The sequence below is a fragment of the Otolemur garnettii genome, unplaced genomic scaffold (assembly GCF_000181295.1).
Source record: "Otolemur garnettii isolate 467f Iridium unplaced genomic scaffold, OtoGar3 scaffold00082, whole genome shotgun sequence".
Lineage (NCBI taxonomy): Eukaryota > Metazoa > Chordata > Mammalia > Primates > Galagidae > Otolemur > Otolemur garnettii.
The window spans coordinates 8,796,170-8,811,634 of NW_003852477.1; the positions used below are offsets into that span (position 1 = coordinate 8,796,170).

Below are 15,465 nucleotides of genomic sequence, written 5' to 3' on the forward strand. Positions count from 1 at the left end.
TGCTGTACTGTTCTATTGTCTCCCTTCATCCTCAGCTCAAGAACTGCTGGGGTACTTTGCTTGCATTTTTGTCATCATTACCCTTAGTGATTTAGGCTATGACCAGGTAACACACAGCAGCACAAAATAAAATACATAAATTGTCGAAAATATAAATGGAATATTATGTTAAGTGAAATTAGCTAAACACAAAAAGGCAAACCTTCAAGAGGGATTTTACCAAACAACCCCCATCAGTGTAACCTAATTCTTTGTATCTTCAATGTATCTCAAACAAAAAAAATAGGCAACCCTTATAGGTTCTCACTCATGTCTGGGAATTAAATAATAAAGCCACCTGATCTCATGGAGACAAAGAGTAGAATAACAATTATTAAAGGGCAAGAAAAGAGAAGGGGATAAAGCAGAGGATGGTTAATGGATGCAAAAATACTATGAGATAGAAGAAATATTTGACAGCACAACAAAGTGACTATAATCAACAATAAGTTAGAATATGCTATAAAACAACTAGAAATAAATATGAAACAATAAATGAAAGAGATGAACTGATACGATCCTAACACTAAGAAATAATTAATGCCTAAGGTAAAGGATACCCAAATTACTGAGATATAATTTAACAGTTTATGCCTGTATCAAAACATCACATATACCCTATATAAACACAAACACACTACCTTCATTGTTGACCAGTTCCCTACAATGACCACATACTTAAGTTGACCAAATAATTTTCATGGACCAGGCATGCACCACATGTATGGATCACTACAATAGGCCTAGTTCCTTATGTCAACTACCTCCATATATTAACAGTTTGTTACAATCCCTTGAATAGTCATCTTAAGAGGGTTTTAATGTATTTTGTACTCGTAATTATTAAAATTTAAGAGTACAGGGCAGCGCCCACAGCTCAGTGGGTTGGGCACTGGCCACACACACTGAGGCTGGTGGGTTCGAACTCAGCCTGGGCCAGCTAAAACAAAAATGACAACTGCAACAAAAAAATAGCTGGCTGTCGTGGTGGGCACCTGTAGGCCCAGGTACTTGGGAGGCTGAGGCAGGAGACTCGCTTGAGCCCAGGAGTTGGAGGTTGCTGTGAGCTATGTCATCACTGCACTCTACCCAGGGGGACAGCTTGAGGCTCTGTCTTAAAAAAAAAGAAAAGAAAAAGAAACGAGGTCTCACTTTGGCTCAGGCTGGTCTCAAACTCGTAAACTCAGGCAATCCACTAGCCTTGGCATCTCAAGTGCTGGGATTATAGGCATGAGCCTCCATATCTGGCAATATTCTACTTTTTTATATATAAATATTGATTCTACTGAAATTAAAACTCAATAAATTTAAAGCCTATGGACTGTACCAAACCTAGGCCTACTATACTGATATGTAATATGTACTTTAATTTCCTTGTCAGCTGTTACTAAAGAATATCATATGAAATCATAATCAAAATACAGTAAAAATCATACATGTTGTACCATACAAAATCAATATATTTACTGCTTTCCATGGGTTAATCATTCTTTCTACAAAAAAGAGTCGATCTTGGTCTGTTTCCTATTCTTAATCACAAACTTAAGTGGAGAAAGCACTCTCAACAACCACTCAGCATAGCTGGGCATTTTTCCACAGAAAATGACTTCAACTACATTATCAGATGCCTGACATCCTCTTCTTGGAGTCTCTTCCACAAACTCTCTTGGAACTTCCCTGGATTCACCACACAAGACTTCCAGAGAGATCTCCTATAACAGTTTAATTTTCTCAAACCAATCACTTGATTGATGCTTGGAAATCTGTCACCCCTGTAAAAATTGTTTAACAATTTCTTAGATCAGCGGTCCAGAGATTCAGGCTATACTCATTTGCTTGAACCAATTTCAAGTGACTTCACTGACTTCATCCAGGACAGTTTTCCTCCTTTTCTGTTGTAGGTCTTTGTATTCTTTACCATATCTCTCCAAGTACTCCTGTTTATGTTTCTGGATGTTCCTAATTGTGATCTTATTAACACCAAAATGTTCTGCTGCCTTTTATTGCCTGCTGCTTTCCAGCAGCAGAAAATGTAGATCAACCTTTTTGTTCAATGGCAGCTATCTGAATTTTTTCCTTTGGGCCATCATGTCTGGATTAACACTAAAATTTTTCAGTAATTGTAGGATATGCCAGCCTTTCATGTAGGAAAAAACAACTTCTGTAACAAGCAATACGCAATAGGACATTAGGCCAACACGTGGTGGTACTAAATCATGAAAGAACGACTTACACTATAATTTATACTATAGAAAAGAATAATCCAACTAAGGGACAAGGCCTACATCTTTTACCCACTGGTATAGAGTAGATTCAACTGGTGAAGATAGAGAATAAATTTTATAGAGGATAAATAAATACTCTGTGTCACAGTCCAACTGGTCAAGATACAACTTAAAGGCTTGGTGCCAGGAGCACAGTGGTTATGGTGCCAACCACATACACTGAGGGTGGTGAGTTCGAACCCAGCCCGGGCCAGCTAAACAACTGCAACAAAGAAATAGCCGGGCATTGTGGCAGGCACCTATATTTCCAGCTACTTGGGAGGCAAGAGAATTTCTTGAGCCTAAGAGTTTCAGGTTGCTATGAGCCACAGCACTCTACCCAGGGTGACACAGTGAGACTCTGTCTCCAAAAAAGAAAAAAAAGAAAAAAAAAGATACAACTTATAGAGGTGGTAAATATACACAGATCAGTCTTGCACTGAGCATACATGATGCATGTTCAGTTTATGAAAATTACGTCAACTTGAGGAGGTGGTTAATGTAAGGAGACGGTCAACTATGTATGGAGGATCTACTACATTACTAATACATTTAGAGAATTTTTTGGTTACACTTAGTATGTTTTCTCAAATAGGCAAAAGTATATCACGTTATTAAGGAAGAGGAAATTTCTAGAAGTTAACATTAATAGGGGGAGTCTATTCTTTTTTGAAAGATGAGACCTATGGACACACAGCAAGAAGCAACTCATCCCATGGCACTGCTGAGAATGATTAAATTACATCTAACACTCTCATGCAAAAGAATACAAACCATTTTTGGGAAGTACTACTTCCTCTATGTTGGGTACAGGTGTGGGGTCTTCCATATCCTTAGTAAGATCTTCTTGCTCATCTTCCTCTTTCTGACTTCTCCGTTTCCCATAAAGACTAGCTTGGCTAAAACATACAAGGTATATAAAATATAAACAAGACGGATAACAGCTACTTATAAAAACAATCTCTGAGACTCTACTTTCATTACTGTTAGAATCTATTCTCTCAAAACATGTTCAAAAACAAAGAGTAATCAAATAAAATGGACATATTCCACAAATTACATGTAACTAGTGAAAAAATAAAAGTTAATGAACATAAGAAATGGGTACCGAAATCCTACAACTCAAATTGCAAACAGTCTAATGAGAGGCATAAATTAGTATAATAAAAGAAGACCTGGAAGTAAATAAAACATTCTCTCTCAGATCATATAAACAATCACTTGTGTAAGAAATTTCCTCCAAGAAACGTAAAATTATATTTTCCTAGATCTTTGTATAATTCAAAGATCAAGAACTGCAAAGTAAAATTACTTAGTATGATATTAACTCTTTTTCTGTTGTTGTTGAGACAGCGTTCCACCCTATGCCCTGAGTAGAGTGCAAGGGTGTCATAGCTCCCTGCAACCTCGGACTCCGGCTGTGGGCATCCCGCTGCCTCAGCATCCAGAAGCCGCTGGCATTACAGACACTCACCATAGGGCCCAGCTGGATTTTTCCATTTTTTTAGGAGTTAGGGTCTCACTCTCACTCAGGCAAGTCTCAAACTCATGAGCTCAAGCAATTCTCCCCCCTCAGCCTCCCACAGTGCTGGGATTACAGGCATGAGCCACCATGCCTGGCTTAAGTCTTTTTTAAATAAAAATCATCATTGCTCTTTCACTAAAACCTCAATCAATTAAATATTTATAAAACTAATACATGTCAGAAGGTTAAATCAAAAATGGGCATAATTTCTTAAAATTCATTACCTACTTTACATAATGTGCTGCATAATAAAAAAAAATATAAACAATACAGCATTTCTACAGACAAATGAAAAGTATCACAAAAATACATCGCAGGAAGAAGAGTTTATAAAAATTGAAGGTTGAGAGTGAAGCTCAACCTTAAAAAGTGTGTAATAATTCACTAAGAAGTAAACAACATTTCAGGATAAAGAATAAAGGAATAAAAGCATAAGGGGGGAACAAACACTTGTTCTGGGAAGTAATGGCTAGTAATCTAGACTGCGCTGACAAGTAAGAGTGGAAATGGAGACACGTGAAGGAAACAGCATGCTTGCCCAGCATGAGTTCCTAAATTGTAGAGAGAATATTCAAAGTTCTCTCACAGAGACAACATATTGGTGTATGGTAGCATGAGATAAATAAGGTAAAATTTTTCCCACAGATAAAAATTAGATGAGGAGGCTCGGTGCTTATAGCTCAGTGGTCAGGGTGCCAGGGACACACACTGAGGCTGGTAAGATCCAACTCAGCCCAAGCCTTTTAAATTAAAAAAAAAAAAAAAAAAATGGCCAGGGGTTGTGGTGGGCACCTGTAGTCCCAGCTACTTGGGAGGCTGAGGCAAGAGAATCGCTTAAGCCGAAGAGCTGGAAGTTGCTGTGAGCTGTGATGTTACAGCACTCTACCAATGCTACTTGGGAAGCTGAGGCAAAAGAATCGCTTAAGCCGAAGAGCTGGAAGTTGCTGTGAGCTGTGATGTTACAGCACTCTACCCAGGGTGACAAAGTGAGACTCTGTCTCAATTAAAAAAATTAGATGATGGTTTTTTTTTTCCCTTTGAGACAGAGTCATACTTTCTCACCCTCAGTAAAGTGCCATGGTGTTACAGCTCACAGCAACCTTAAAAGCTTGGGTTCAAGTGATTCTTTTGTCTCTGGGTCCTGAGTAGCTGGGACTAAAGGCACCCACCACAATGCCCAGCTATTTTTAGTGATGGGGGTGGGGCTGGGGGGTGGAGGAGGTGTCTCACTCTGGCTCAGGCGGCTCTCGAATTCATGAGCTCAGACAATCCACCAACCTCGGCCTCTCTGAGTACTAGGATTACAGGTGTGAGCCATTACACCCAGCTTTATGATGGGTTTTTCAAAAAGCCTGTAAGCCGAAATGTGAAAGAGAGATAAAACACTTGAAAAAAAGAAGGCGGCTCAGTGCCCATAGCACAGTGATTACGGTGACAGTCACACAACAAGGCTGGTAGGTTCAAGCCCGGCCCAGGCCAGCTAAACGATGACTACTGCAACAAAAAATAGCTGGGCATTGTGGCAGGCACCTATAGTCCCAGCTACTTGGGAGGCCCGACAAGAGAATCACTTAAGTCCAAGAGTTTGAGGTTGCTGTGAGCTGTGACATAATAGCACTCTACTGAGGGTGACATAAGACTCCGTCTCAAAAAAAAAAAAAGAAGAAGAAGAAAAGATGAAGATGAATAAAAGAAAGGTTAAGAAAATAAATTTCAACATGTTTTGATTAAATACATGATTCTAATGAGAAAAGGCCTGGTCATTCGAAAGAAAATCTATTTACTATAGTACATGCACACATGAATTTTAGGAACCTCAATATGATCGGGTCATTAATCAAACAAGGATAAATACCACCACTGTGAGGCTCCTGGACATTACATCTTGGATCAATAACCACCATTTTAGCTCATGGCTGGTTTCAGGCCAAGGCACATTTGCAAAAGGTGATAGGCCATTCCTTGCAAACAAAACACCTCAAGTAATTCTGAAATCTCCAAACATCAACATAAAGGCTGAGATTAGAAAGTGTAGTTAAAAAGAAAGTCAATTTTCAATAATATCAATGAAAAATCCATTTTTATGGTTTCAATTTTTATGTCACAATACATATAGCTTATTAAAATAACATTAATAATGTGCCTGGCTCATTAATGTTGTATGTGAAATGAAAATGTTTTCTTTTTTTTGAGATAGAGTCTCACTCTGTCATCCTGTGTAGAGAGCCATGTTGTCATAGCTCACAGCAACCTCAAACTCTTGGGCTCAAGCAATTCTCCTGCCTCTTGCTATAAGAAACCGGAATTAGAGACACCCGCCATTATGCCAGGCTAGTTATTCTGGTCTCTAACTCCTGGGCTCAGGCAATCCACCTGTCTCAGCCTCCAGAGTGCTAAGATTATAGGAGTGAGCCATCTCGCCTGATCACAAAGAGGTGTTTTTTTTTGTTTGTTTGTTTGTTTTTTAAGACAAGAGTTTCACTTTCTCGCCCTCAGTAGAGTGCCATGGTATCACAGCTCACAGAAACCCTGTAGCTGGGACCACAGGCATCTGCCACAACACTCGGCTATTTTTTTTGTTGCAGTTTGGCCGGGGCTGGGTTCAAATCTGCCATCCTTGGTATATGGGGCCGGCACCCTACTCACTGAGCCACAGGCTCCACTCCACAAAGAGGTTTCTATGAATGATTAAGAATGTTTATAATGGGGCGGTGCTTAGGAGGCAGCAGCCGGCCCCATATGCTGGAGGCGGTGGGTTCAAATACAGCACCAGTCAAAAACTGCAAAAAAAAGAATGCTTATAATAACTCTACCCTTCACTGAATAACATGATTCAAAGTCATATTCAGGGAACAGAAATGCCAATTTGACTAGGGAGGAGAGCCTATATTAGAAAGCAGCAGAAGAGAACATGACAACTAGATCTTTACAGTCCAGGCAACAGCCAGAAATTTAACATGTCTACTATCAAATGAGAATAAACAATTTTTAAACTGTTGTCTTTTCACTAAGACTAAACTACAACCTTTGGAAGATTATACATAAAATATTTTGAGGTGAGTAAACCTGAAGTTATTAATTATCAACTGGGCGCCCATAGCGCACTGGTTAGGGTGCTGGCCACATACACAGAGGCTGGCAGGTTTGAATCCAGCCCCCAGGCCTGCTAAGCAATAACAACAACCACAACAATAACAACAAAAAAATATCTGGGCATTGTGGTGGGCACCTATAGTCCCAGCTAGTTGGGAGGCTGAGGCAAGAGAATTGTTTAAGCCCAAGAGTTTGAGGTTGCATTGAGCTGTGATGCCACAGCATTCTACCAATGGTGACAAAGTCAGACTCTGTCTCAAAAAAAAAAAAAAAAAGTTATTGATTATCTGATTATCTACTTAATATATAATGATAAATTAAGTTATTATTTATGATTTATTACATGTATGCTACACAAGGCCACGCATTGTGCAAAAGCTTTAAAAATTCTCATTTAATACCACAACAATTATTCAGTAGTAGCCATTAATACTCATTCGACCAAAGCTCATTAAGTACAAATATATATCGCAGAACAAGGCAATAGGCTGTCATGCTTTGGAGAACATGAAGCCACAGGTCCATCTCCTCTGAGACAACCTGACCAATTCTTGCTAGCCATGCTTCTCTAGATATACTTAGATAGTAAAAAAAGATTATATTCAGCAGGGCTTTGTATAAAAACAACATAAGACATTTGTAGGATAACATCCTATAATAAAATAAGTTGTCTAAGCAAAAGACTTCCAACCAAGTCATGGTGCAACTTACTTTCAGCGAAATGTCCAATTTAAATGTAAAAATCGGCAAGTCCTTTGTAGTTTGTTTAAATGCTTTTTAAATCATATTGTAGTTCTTACCCTTTCTTTCCACTCTTCTTTCGTGATTCTGTGGGTGTGGGAGGAGGGGGTGAAGGTGAATGTTTTCTCTTCCGAGCATTAGCTGATGCTTTTCTATCTCTTCTCTCTGGGCTTCTAACTGGCTAGGAAGAAGTAAATGAAATAAATATCAACCAGCTTTGCTGATGCCTCAGTTTCTACAAACCCCTGTCCAAAGATGAGCGTCCCAGCTTGGCGCCCGTTGCACAGTGGCTATGGCACCAGCCAAATACACTGAGGGTGGTGGGTTCGAACCTGACCTGGGTCAACTAAACAACAATGACAACTGCAACAAAAAAATAGCTGGGTGTTGTACAGGGCGCCTGTAGTCCCAGCTACTCGGGAGGCTGAGGCAAGAGGATCATTTAAGCCCATGAGTTTCAGGTTGCTGTGAGCTGTAAGGCCACAACACTCTACCCAGGGCAATAGTTTGAGACTCTGTCTCAAAAAAAAAAAAAAAAAAGGATGAGTTTCCCCAAAGACAGCACCAAACCCATAGTTCAGAGGAAATGAAAGTCATACCATTAAGCATATAGGAAAATTGGGATTAAAGAGACTTTCCTTGACCTTTCAGGTGATGTACCACCAACGGAAGTATCAATTATCCATAACACAAGCATATCCAATCCTTGCACATTTAAAAACTGTTACTATTGACATGCTGTGCTTAGAGGTAAGAAAACAATTTTCAATAACTACTAGAAAAATATAAATATGTTATTAAACTGATCAAAATGAAAGACAAGCCAAATCATCCTGTGGAAATGCACCATTATAGGCTCAGTGGTGGTAGCTCAGCAACTAGGGTACCAGCCACGTACACCAGAGCTGGTAGATTCAAATCCAGCCCGGGGCTGCCAAACAACAATGACAACTACAACCAAAAAATAGCTGGGCATTGAGGCAGGTGACTGTAGTCCTAGCTACTTGGGAGGTTGAGGCAAGAGAATCAATCACTTAAGCGAAAGAGTTTGAGGTTGCTGTGAGCTGTCTGTGATGCCAGAGCACTCCACTGAGGGCGACATAGGGAGACTCTGTCTCCAAAAAGAAAAGAAAAAGAAATGCACCATTACAGAAATTATTCTTGAGTAAATGAGAAAAATGAATAGAAGTTATAACTTTATGGCACAAAAGATATTACGTAAGATTGCAACATCATTTAACCCTTTGCATGTGGAGCAATCAAAAACAAAATGTGCCAATGAGGTGTACAGGGATTGCAACAACCAATAACAATACATGGTACCCTACTGGGATGTTCTCTAGTTTCTTACTAATTAAAATAATTCACCCATGAGCAGCACCTGTGGCTCAAGGAGTAGGGCACCGGCCCCATATACCGGAGGTGGCAGGTTCAAACCTGGCCCCGGCCAAAAAGAAAAAAATTCATCCAAGTTGGTTTCAACTTCAGTATTTTACATATGTATATAAAATATGCATGAAATGATAAAAGTCTGCCATATCAGTACAAATTTAATAACCTTTTTTTGAATGGTACAACTCAAAACACAGTTCAATACATAATCCAACATTACACTGCATGCATTAATATGTTTCTATTCACTTTTTATGTTTTGTGCAAACAACACATCTCCAGCAGGCCATTTTGCTGCATTACTATTGGATCGCTATACTTTGAGGAAAATTCCTTTCAGTGAGACTGAATGGATTTTTATCAGAAACATTTCTTCCTCCAGAGTTGTACACTATGATTAACAAAATGTTATGAGAAGAATAGCAGAAACACTTCCAAAATTGATGATCTGGCCAGGCATGGTGACTCAAGCCTGAGAATCATAGCACTCTGGGAAGCCAAGGCAGGTAAACTGCTTGAACTGAAGAGGTCAAGACCAGCCTGAACAACAGTGAGACCCCTATCTCAACTAAAAATAGAAAAACTGGCTCAGCACCTGCGGCTCAAACAGCTAAGGCGCCAGCCACATACACCTAAGGTGGTGGGTTCAAATCCAGCCAGGGCCTGCCAAACAACAACGAAGGCTGCAACCAAAAAAATAGCTGGGTGTTGTGGCGGGCACCTGTGGTCCCAGCTACTTGGGAGACTGAAGCAGGAGACTCGCTTGAGCCCAGGAGTTGGAGGTTGCTGTGAGCTGTGATGCCACAGCACTCTACCCAGGAAGACAGCTTGGGGCTCTGTCTCAAAAAAAGAATGATAAAATAAAATAAAAATAAAAATAAAAATAGAAAAACTAGTGGGTGTTCTGGGAGGAATTGATAGTTCAAGCTACTCCAGAGGCTGAGGGAGGAGAATCACTTGAATCCAGGAGTTTGAGGTTGCTCTAAGCTATGATACCTTGGTACTCTGCCAGGGTGACAAACTGAGATTACCTCAAAAAATAAAAATACAAGCTCACACCTATAATCCTAGCACTCTGGGAGCCCAAGGTAAGCGATTACTTGAGATCAGGAGTTCGAGCCTGAGCAAGATACTGTCTGTAAAATAAACATAATAATGATGATAACCAGGCATTGTGGTGGGCACTATAGTCCTAGTAACTGGGGAGGCTGAGGCAAGAGGATAATTTAAACCCAAGAATTTGAGGTTGCTGTAAGCTATGATGCCACAGTACACTATCCAGGAGGGAAAAGTGAGACTCTGTCTCAAAATAGAAATGGAAAGGAAAAGGAGAAAGGAAAGGAAAAGAAAAAGAAAAGAAAATTGATGGGCCAGTTGCATTGGCTCGTTCCTATAATCCTAGCACTCTGGGAGGCCAAGGCAGGTGCACTGCCCGAGCTCACCAGCCAGAGCCAGCCTGAGCCAGAGCGAGACCTTGTCTCTAAAAATAGCCAGGGAATGTGGTGGGCAGCTGTACTCCCAGCTACTTGGGAGGCTGAGGCAAGAGAATCACTTGAGCCCAAGAGTTGGAGGCTGCTGTAGGCTAGTGGTTCTCAACCTTCCTAATACCGCGACCTATTTTCATTGTTACAAAGGGGTCGAGAGCCACAGGTCAAGAATGCCTACGTAGGCTGTGACATTATGTCACTCTACTGGGAGCAACAAAGTAAGACTCTGTCTAAATAAATAAATAGAGTTTTGAGGTCTCTCCAACTCCTGGCCTCAACTCCCAAAGTGCTAAAATTATGTAAGCCAGCACATCACACCTCACAGCAACCTAAAATTCCTGGGCTTAAGCGATTCTCTTCCCTCAGCCTCCCCAGTAGCTGGAACTATAGACGCCCACCACAACGCCCGGGTGGTTTTTTTGTTGTTGTTGTTGCAGTTGTTATTGTTGTTTAACAGGCATGGGCTGGGCCTCAGTGTATGTGACCAGCACACTACCCACCAGCCTCGGTGTACGTGGCTGGCACCCTACCCACTGAGCAACAGGCGCCAAGCCTTTTTTGAGACAGACTCTCACTTTCTCACCCTTGGTCGAGTGCCATGGCAACACAGTTCACAGCAACCTCAAACTCTTGGGCTCAAGTGTTTCTCTTGCATCACCTTCCCATGTAGCTAGGAATATAGGGACCCACCACAATGCCTGGCTATTTTTAGAGATAAGGTCTGGCTCTGGCTCAGGCTGGTCTGGAACCCATGAGCTCAGGCAATCTACCTGCCTCAGCCTCCCAAGTGCTAGGATTACAGGCGTGAGCCACCACACCCAGGCTCAGACTCAAGTCTTCTTCTAATGATACATCTACTTTGCAAGTAGGCTTTATTAGGGAATCCTGGATAAATATCTAAATAGTTGAACTTCTTGAAAGATTAACATAGGTTAAATGTCAACTCCTGCACTCCCAGAAAGGAAGGCTGACTTGTGAGATGTTTAAGGCTTCTACTTTATACAAACTATTGTCTATGAATAACAGGGTTACTCAGGCTGATGGAACACGCCTGTACTCCTAGCACTTTGGGAGACAGAAACAGGTGGATTGCTTGAGCTCAGGAGTTGGAGACCAGCCTAAACAAGACTCTCTACTAAAAGTGGCAAAAAAAAAGTAACTAAGAGAAAAAAAACTAGCCGACCATGGTGGCTGGGGCCTGTAGTCCCAACTACTGGGGAGGCTGAGGTGAGAGGATCACTTGAGCCCGTGAGTCTGCGGTTGCTATGAGCTATGATGACACAATACCACTCAACGCAGGGTGAGAAAGTTAGACTCTGTCTCAATATAGAAACAATACACAAAACAAAAAAACACCCATCCCCGGCCAAACTGCAACAAAAATATAGCCAGACATTATGGCAGGTGCCTGTAGGCCCAGCTACTCGGGAGGCTGAGGCAAGAGAATTGCCTAAGCCCAAGGGTTGGAGGTTGCTGTGAGCTGTGTGACACCATGGCACTCTACCAAGGGTGATAAAGTGACACTGTCTCTACAAAAAACAAAACAAAAAACAAAAGTTACTGAAAAATAATAAAATGAGTTTCCCTTAGAAAAACAGCTAATTTCAATTCTGTAATGATGATATTTGATATATAAAACTAAAATTCACATCTAGAGAACAAACTCAGCTTTTCACACCTGCCATACAGTACAGGCTACTTTTTAAGTCTTAATGACCCTTTGAGATTTTCATTCTGACTCTGGATGAGATTATCATCTTTTTTTTTTTTTTTGCAGTTTCTGGCCAAGGCTGGATTTGAACCAGCCAGCTCTGGCATATGGGGCCAGCACCCTACTCCTTTGAGCCACAGGTGCCGCCCAGGATTAGCAGCTTTTGAGATGGTTGTTAGTGCCACTTAGGAAATTTTACATGTACTTGATGGCTAATGCACTTTGGTTAGCACTTGACACTTTATTGATGAAGATTTGGTAACATGCAGGCCACAAAAGAAGAAACATCTACTAGTGAAAACACAGCCAAACAAAATACCTCTTCATTCTTTGTTGAAATTCGCTGACGAAAACTCACAGGCTTCCTATTCTCATCCACCTCATAATCCTCCTCATTCATCCATTCATTAAAAATGTCAGTGTCCAAAATCCATTTCACATGAACCTAAAACCACAAAGGACAAACATCAACATAAATAATAAAATCACTAAAGCTTTTAAAATATTTAAAAGGTGATTTATTATATTCAAAGCCTCAATTATGTAAAACAGATTAAAAATGTAATACGAGTAATGATCTATAAATTGTAACCATTTCTAATTTTTACTCAGTGTCTTTTATTGATTAGAGAGGACAAGGAAAGCATCATGGATTTGGCTTAGACTGAGATTCTCATAGCTAAGACCTTCAAATTAGTCAATCATTTTGTCTTTATCTTCATGGAAATTACTAATAAAAACATTCAGGGACCCATTAGTCAAAGTTGGTTATGGCTTTAAGTATAACAGATACCTGTGGGTATACGCAATTAACAATATTTTAGGAAATGATGAAAGAGAACCTTTATAGAGATCTATCACCGAACCTGATTAAATGTAAATGGTGTTCTATGAAAACCCTTCAGAGATAGTAAAGCTTGCAATAGGGGGCGGGGTGAGAGTCAGATACTAGTTTATTACCACTCTTTTATATGACCACTTCTCTTACATTAGCCAATGCTTCTGAGTAGGAAGTTACAAAAGGTTCTTCAAATGTCATATAGATGTAGATATAAATATATGAATAGGGACAGTTAAACCACACAAATAACCAACATAATTTTCCATTTTATGCAACAGTATTCTTTAAGGAGGTTACAAATGAGATTTGTACTCACTACACAACTCTTCCCTCTATGAGACTACTGTTGGCACCCCAAGTCATAAGAAGATTCGGGTTGGGGAGATGCAATGAACATGAATATGCCCACGAAGAACCAATTATAACTTATGATGTCTTCTTCTAACACTGTAATAATAAGGTAGTTCATGGCATAATCACTAGATGACAAGATGAACTTGATAATAAAAATATTCTTGGGTGGTGAGTACAAACTCAGCCCCGGCCAAAAACTGCAAAAACAAGCCAACAAACAACTTTTGGGCAGTGCATGTGGCTCAGTGAGTAGAGAGCAAGCCCCATATACTGAGGGTGGCAGGTTCAAACCTGGCCCCAGTCAAACCACAACAAAGAAATAGCGTTGTGGTAAGCACCTGCAGTCCTACCTGCTCGGGAGGCTGAGGCAAGAGAATCACCTAAGCCCAGAAGTTGAAGGTTGCTATGTGTTGTGTGACACTATGGCACTACCAAGGGTAACAGAGTGAAACTCTGTCTCTAAAAAAAAAAAATATATATGTGTGTGTGTGTGTGTATATATATATATGTATACATATATATATATATATATGTATACATATATATATATATATATATGTATACACACACATATACATATACATTCTCTCAGGCTCAGTGCCCATAGCACAATGCTTAAGGCACCAGCCACATACACCAAGGCTGGCGGGTTCGAAACCAGCCCAGACCAGCTAAACAATAACTTCTGCAACCAAAAACTAGCCAGGCATTGTGGTGGGTTGCCTGAAGGGATGAGGCAAGAGTAAGCTGTAATACTATGGCACTCTACTGAGGGTGACATAGTAAAACTATCTCAAAAAGAAATTTAAAAAAAATTTTTTTCTCAGGCAAGTGAGGTGATTCCCACCTGTAATCCTAGTACTTTGGGAGGCCAAAGGGTCGTTAAGTTTGAGACCAGCCTTAGGAAGATCATGTCTCTACAAAAAATAGGAAAATTAGGCTCGGCACCTATAGCTCAAGTGGCTAAGGCGCCAGACACATATACCAGAGGTGCGGATTCAATTCCAGCCCAGGCCTGCCAAAACAAGCACAACTATAAACAAAAAATAGCCAGGCATTGTGGCGGGCGTTTGTAGTCCCAGCTACTTGGGAGGCTGAGGCAAGAGAATCGCATAAGCTCAGGAGTTGGGGGTTGCTGTGAGCTGTGATGCTACCAAACTCTACCCAGGGCGACAGATTGAGGCTCTGTCTCAAAAAAAAAGGAAATCAGATGAATATGATGGTGTGCGCCCAGAGTCCCAGATCCTCAGGAGACTGAGGATGGAAGATGGCTTGAACCCAGGAGTTTGTGGTTGCAGTGAGCTATGATGACACCACTGCACATTACCCAGGACAAAAGATGAAGACCCTATCTCAAAAACTATATACATTTTGTCAATCTCAGTCCTAACTGCCTCATTTTATTATAAAAAAAGGGCTCCTAAATTGGTCATTACACATATCCTGATTTAAGAATAAAAGCCCTCTCACTACACGCCCCCTCTCCCTTGAAAACTACAGTTACATGGTAATATACCCAAATACAATTAATACCCCATTGAGGCCAGGTATGGTGGCTCACACCTGTAACTATGGCACTCTAGGAAGGCTAAGGCAAAAGGATCTATGGAGGTCAGGAGTGAAGAAAATTATACTTTAATTGTTCAATTATACAACTAAATAAATGAGGAGATGAATGTACCCAGATCAAGAGATTTAATAGTAGGATGATTTTGGTTTTTTTCAAAACTAGACTATAAACTCAGAATTTAATTCCACTCAAAATAGTAATGAAGCCAGGTGTGGTGGCTCATGCCTCCTAGCAGTCTGAGAGACCCAGGAAAATTGACTGCCTGAGCTTACAAATTCCACACCAACCTGAGCCAGAGACCAACCTCATATCTAAAGTAGCCCAGCATTGTAGTCCCAGCTAGTCCAGAGGCAGAAACAAGTGAATCTCTTGAGCCAAAGAGTTTGAGGTTGCGCAATGGCACTTTACCCAGGGCAAGAAAATGAAACTTTGCCTCAAAAAAAAAAAA

At 40.5% G+C, this 15,465-nt stretch overlaps 1 protein-coding gene across 1 annotated transcript in view; it reads right to left on the minus strand.

The window, feature by feature from the left end:
- The window catches only part of SMARCC1 (SWI/SNF related, matrix associated, actin dependent regulator of chromatin subfamily c member 1), a 165,759-nt gene that overhangs the window by 122,258 nt on the left and 28,036 nt on the right, over positions 1 to 15,465 (minus strand). Inside the window, exons 5-7 of the mRNA XM_023515929.1 lie at positions 12,572 to 12,697; positions 7,722 to 7,843; positions 3,060 to 3,202 (exon numbers count right to left, since the gene is read on the minus strand). Coding sequence (XP_023371697.1) covers positions 3,060 to 3,202; positions 7,722 to 7,843; positions 12,572 to 12,697 — 391 coding nt within the window. The remainder of the gene's footprint in view (positions 1 to 3,059; positions 3,203 to 7,721; positions 7,844 to 12,571; positions 12,698 to 15,465) is intronic.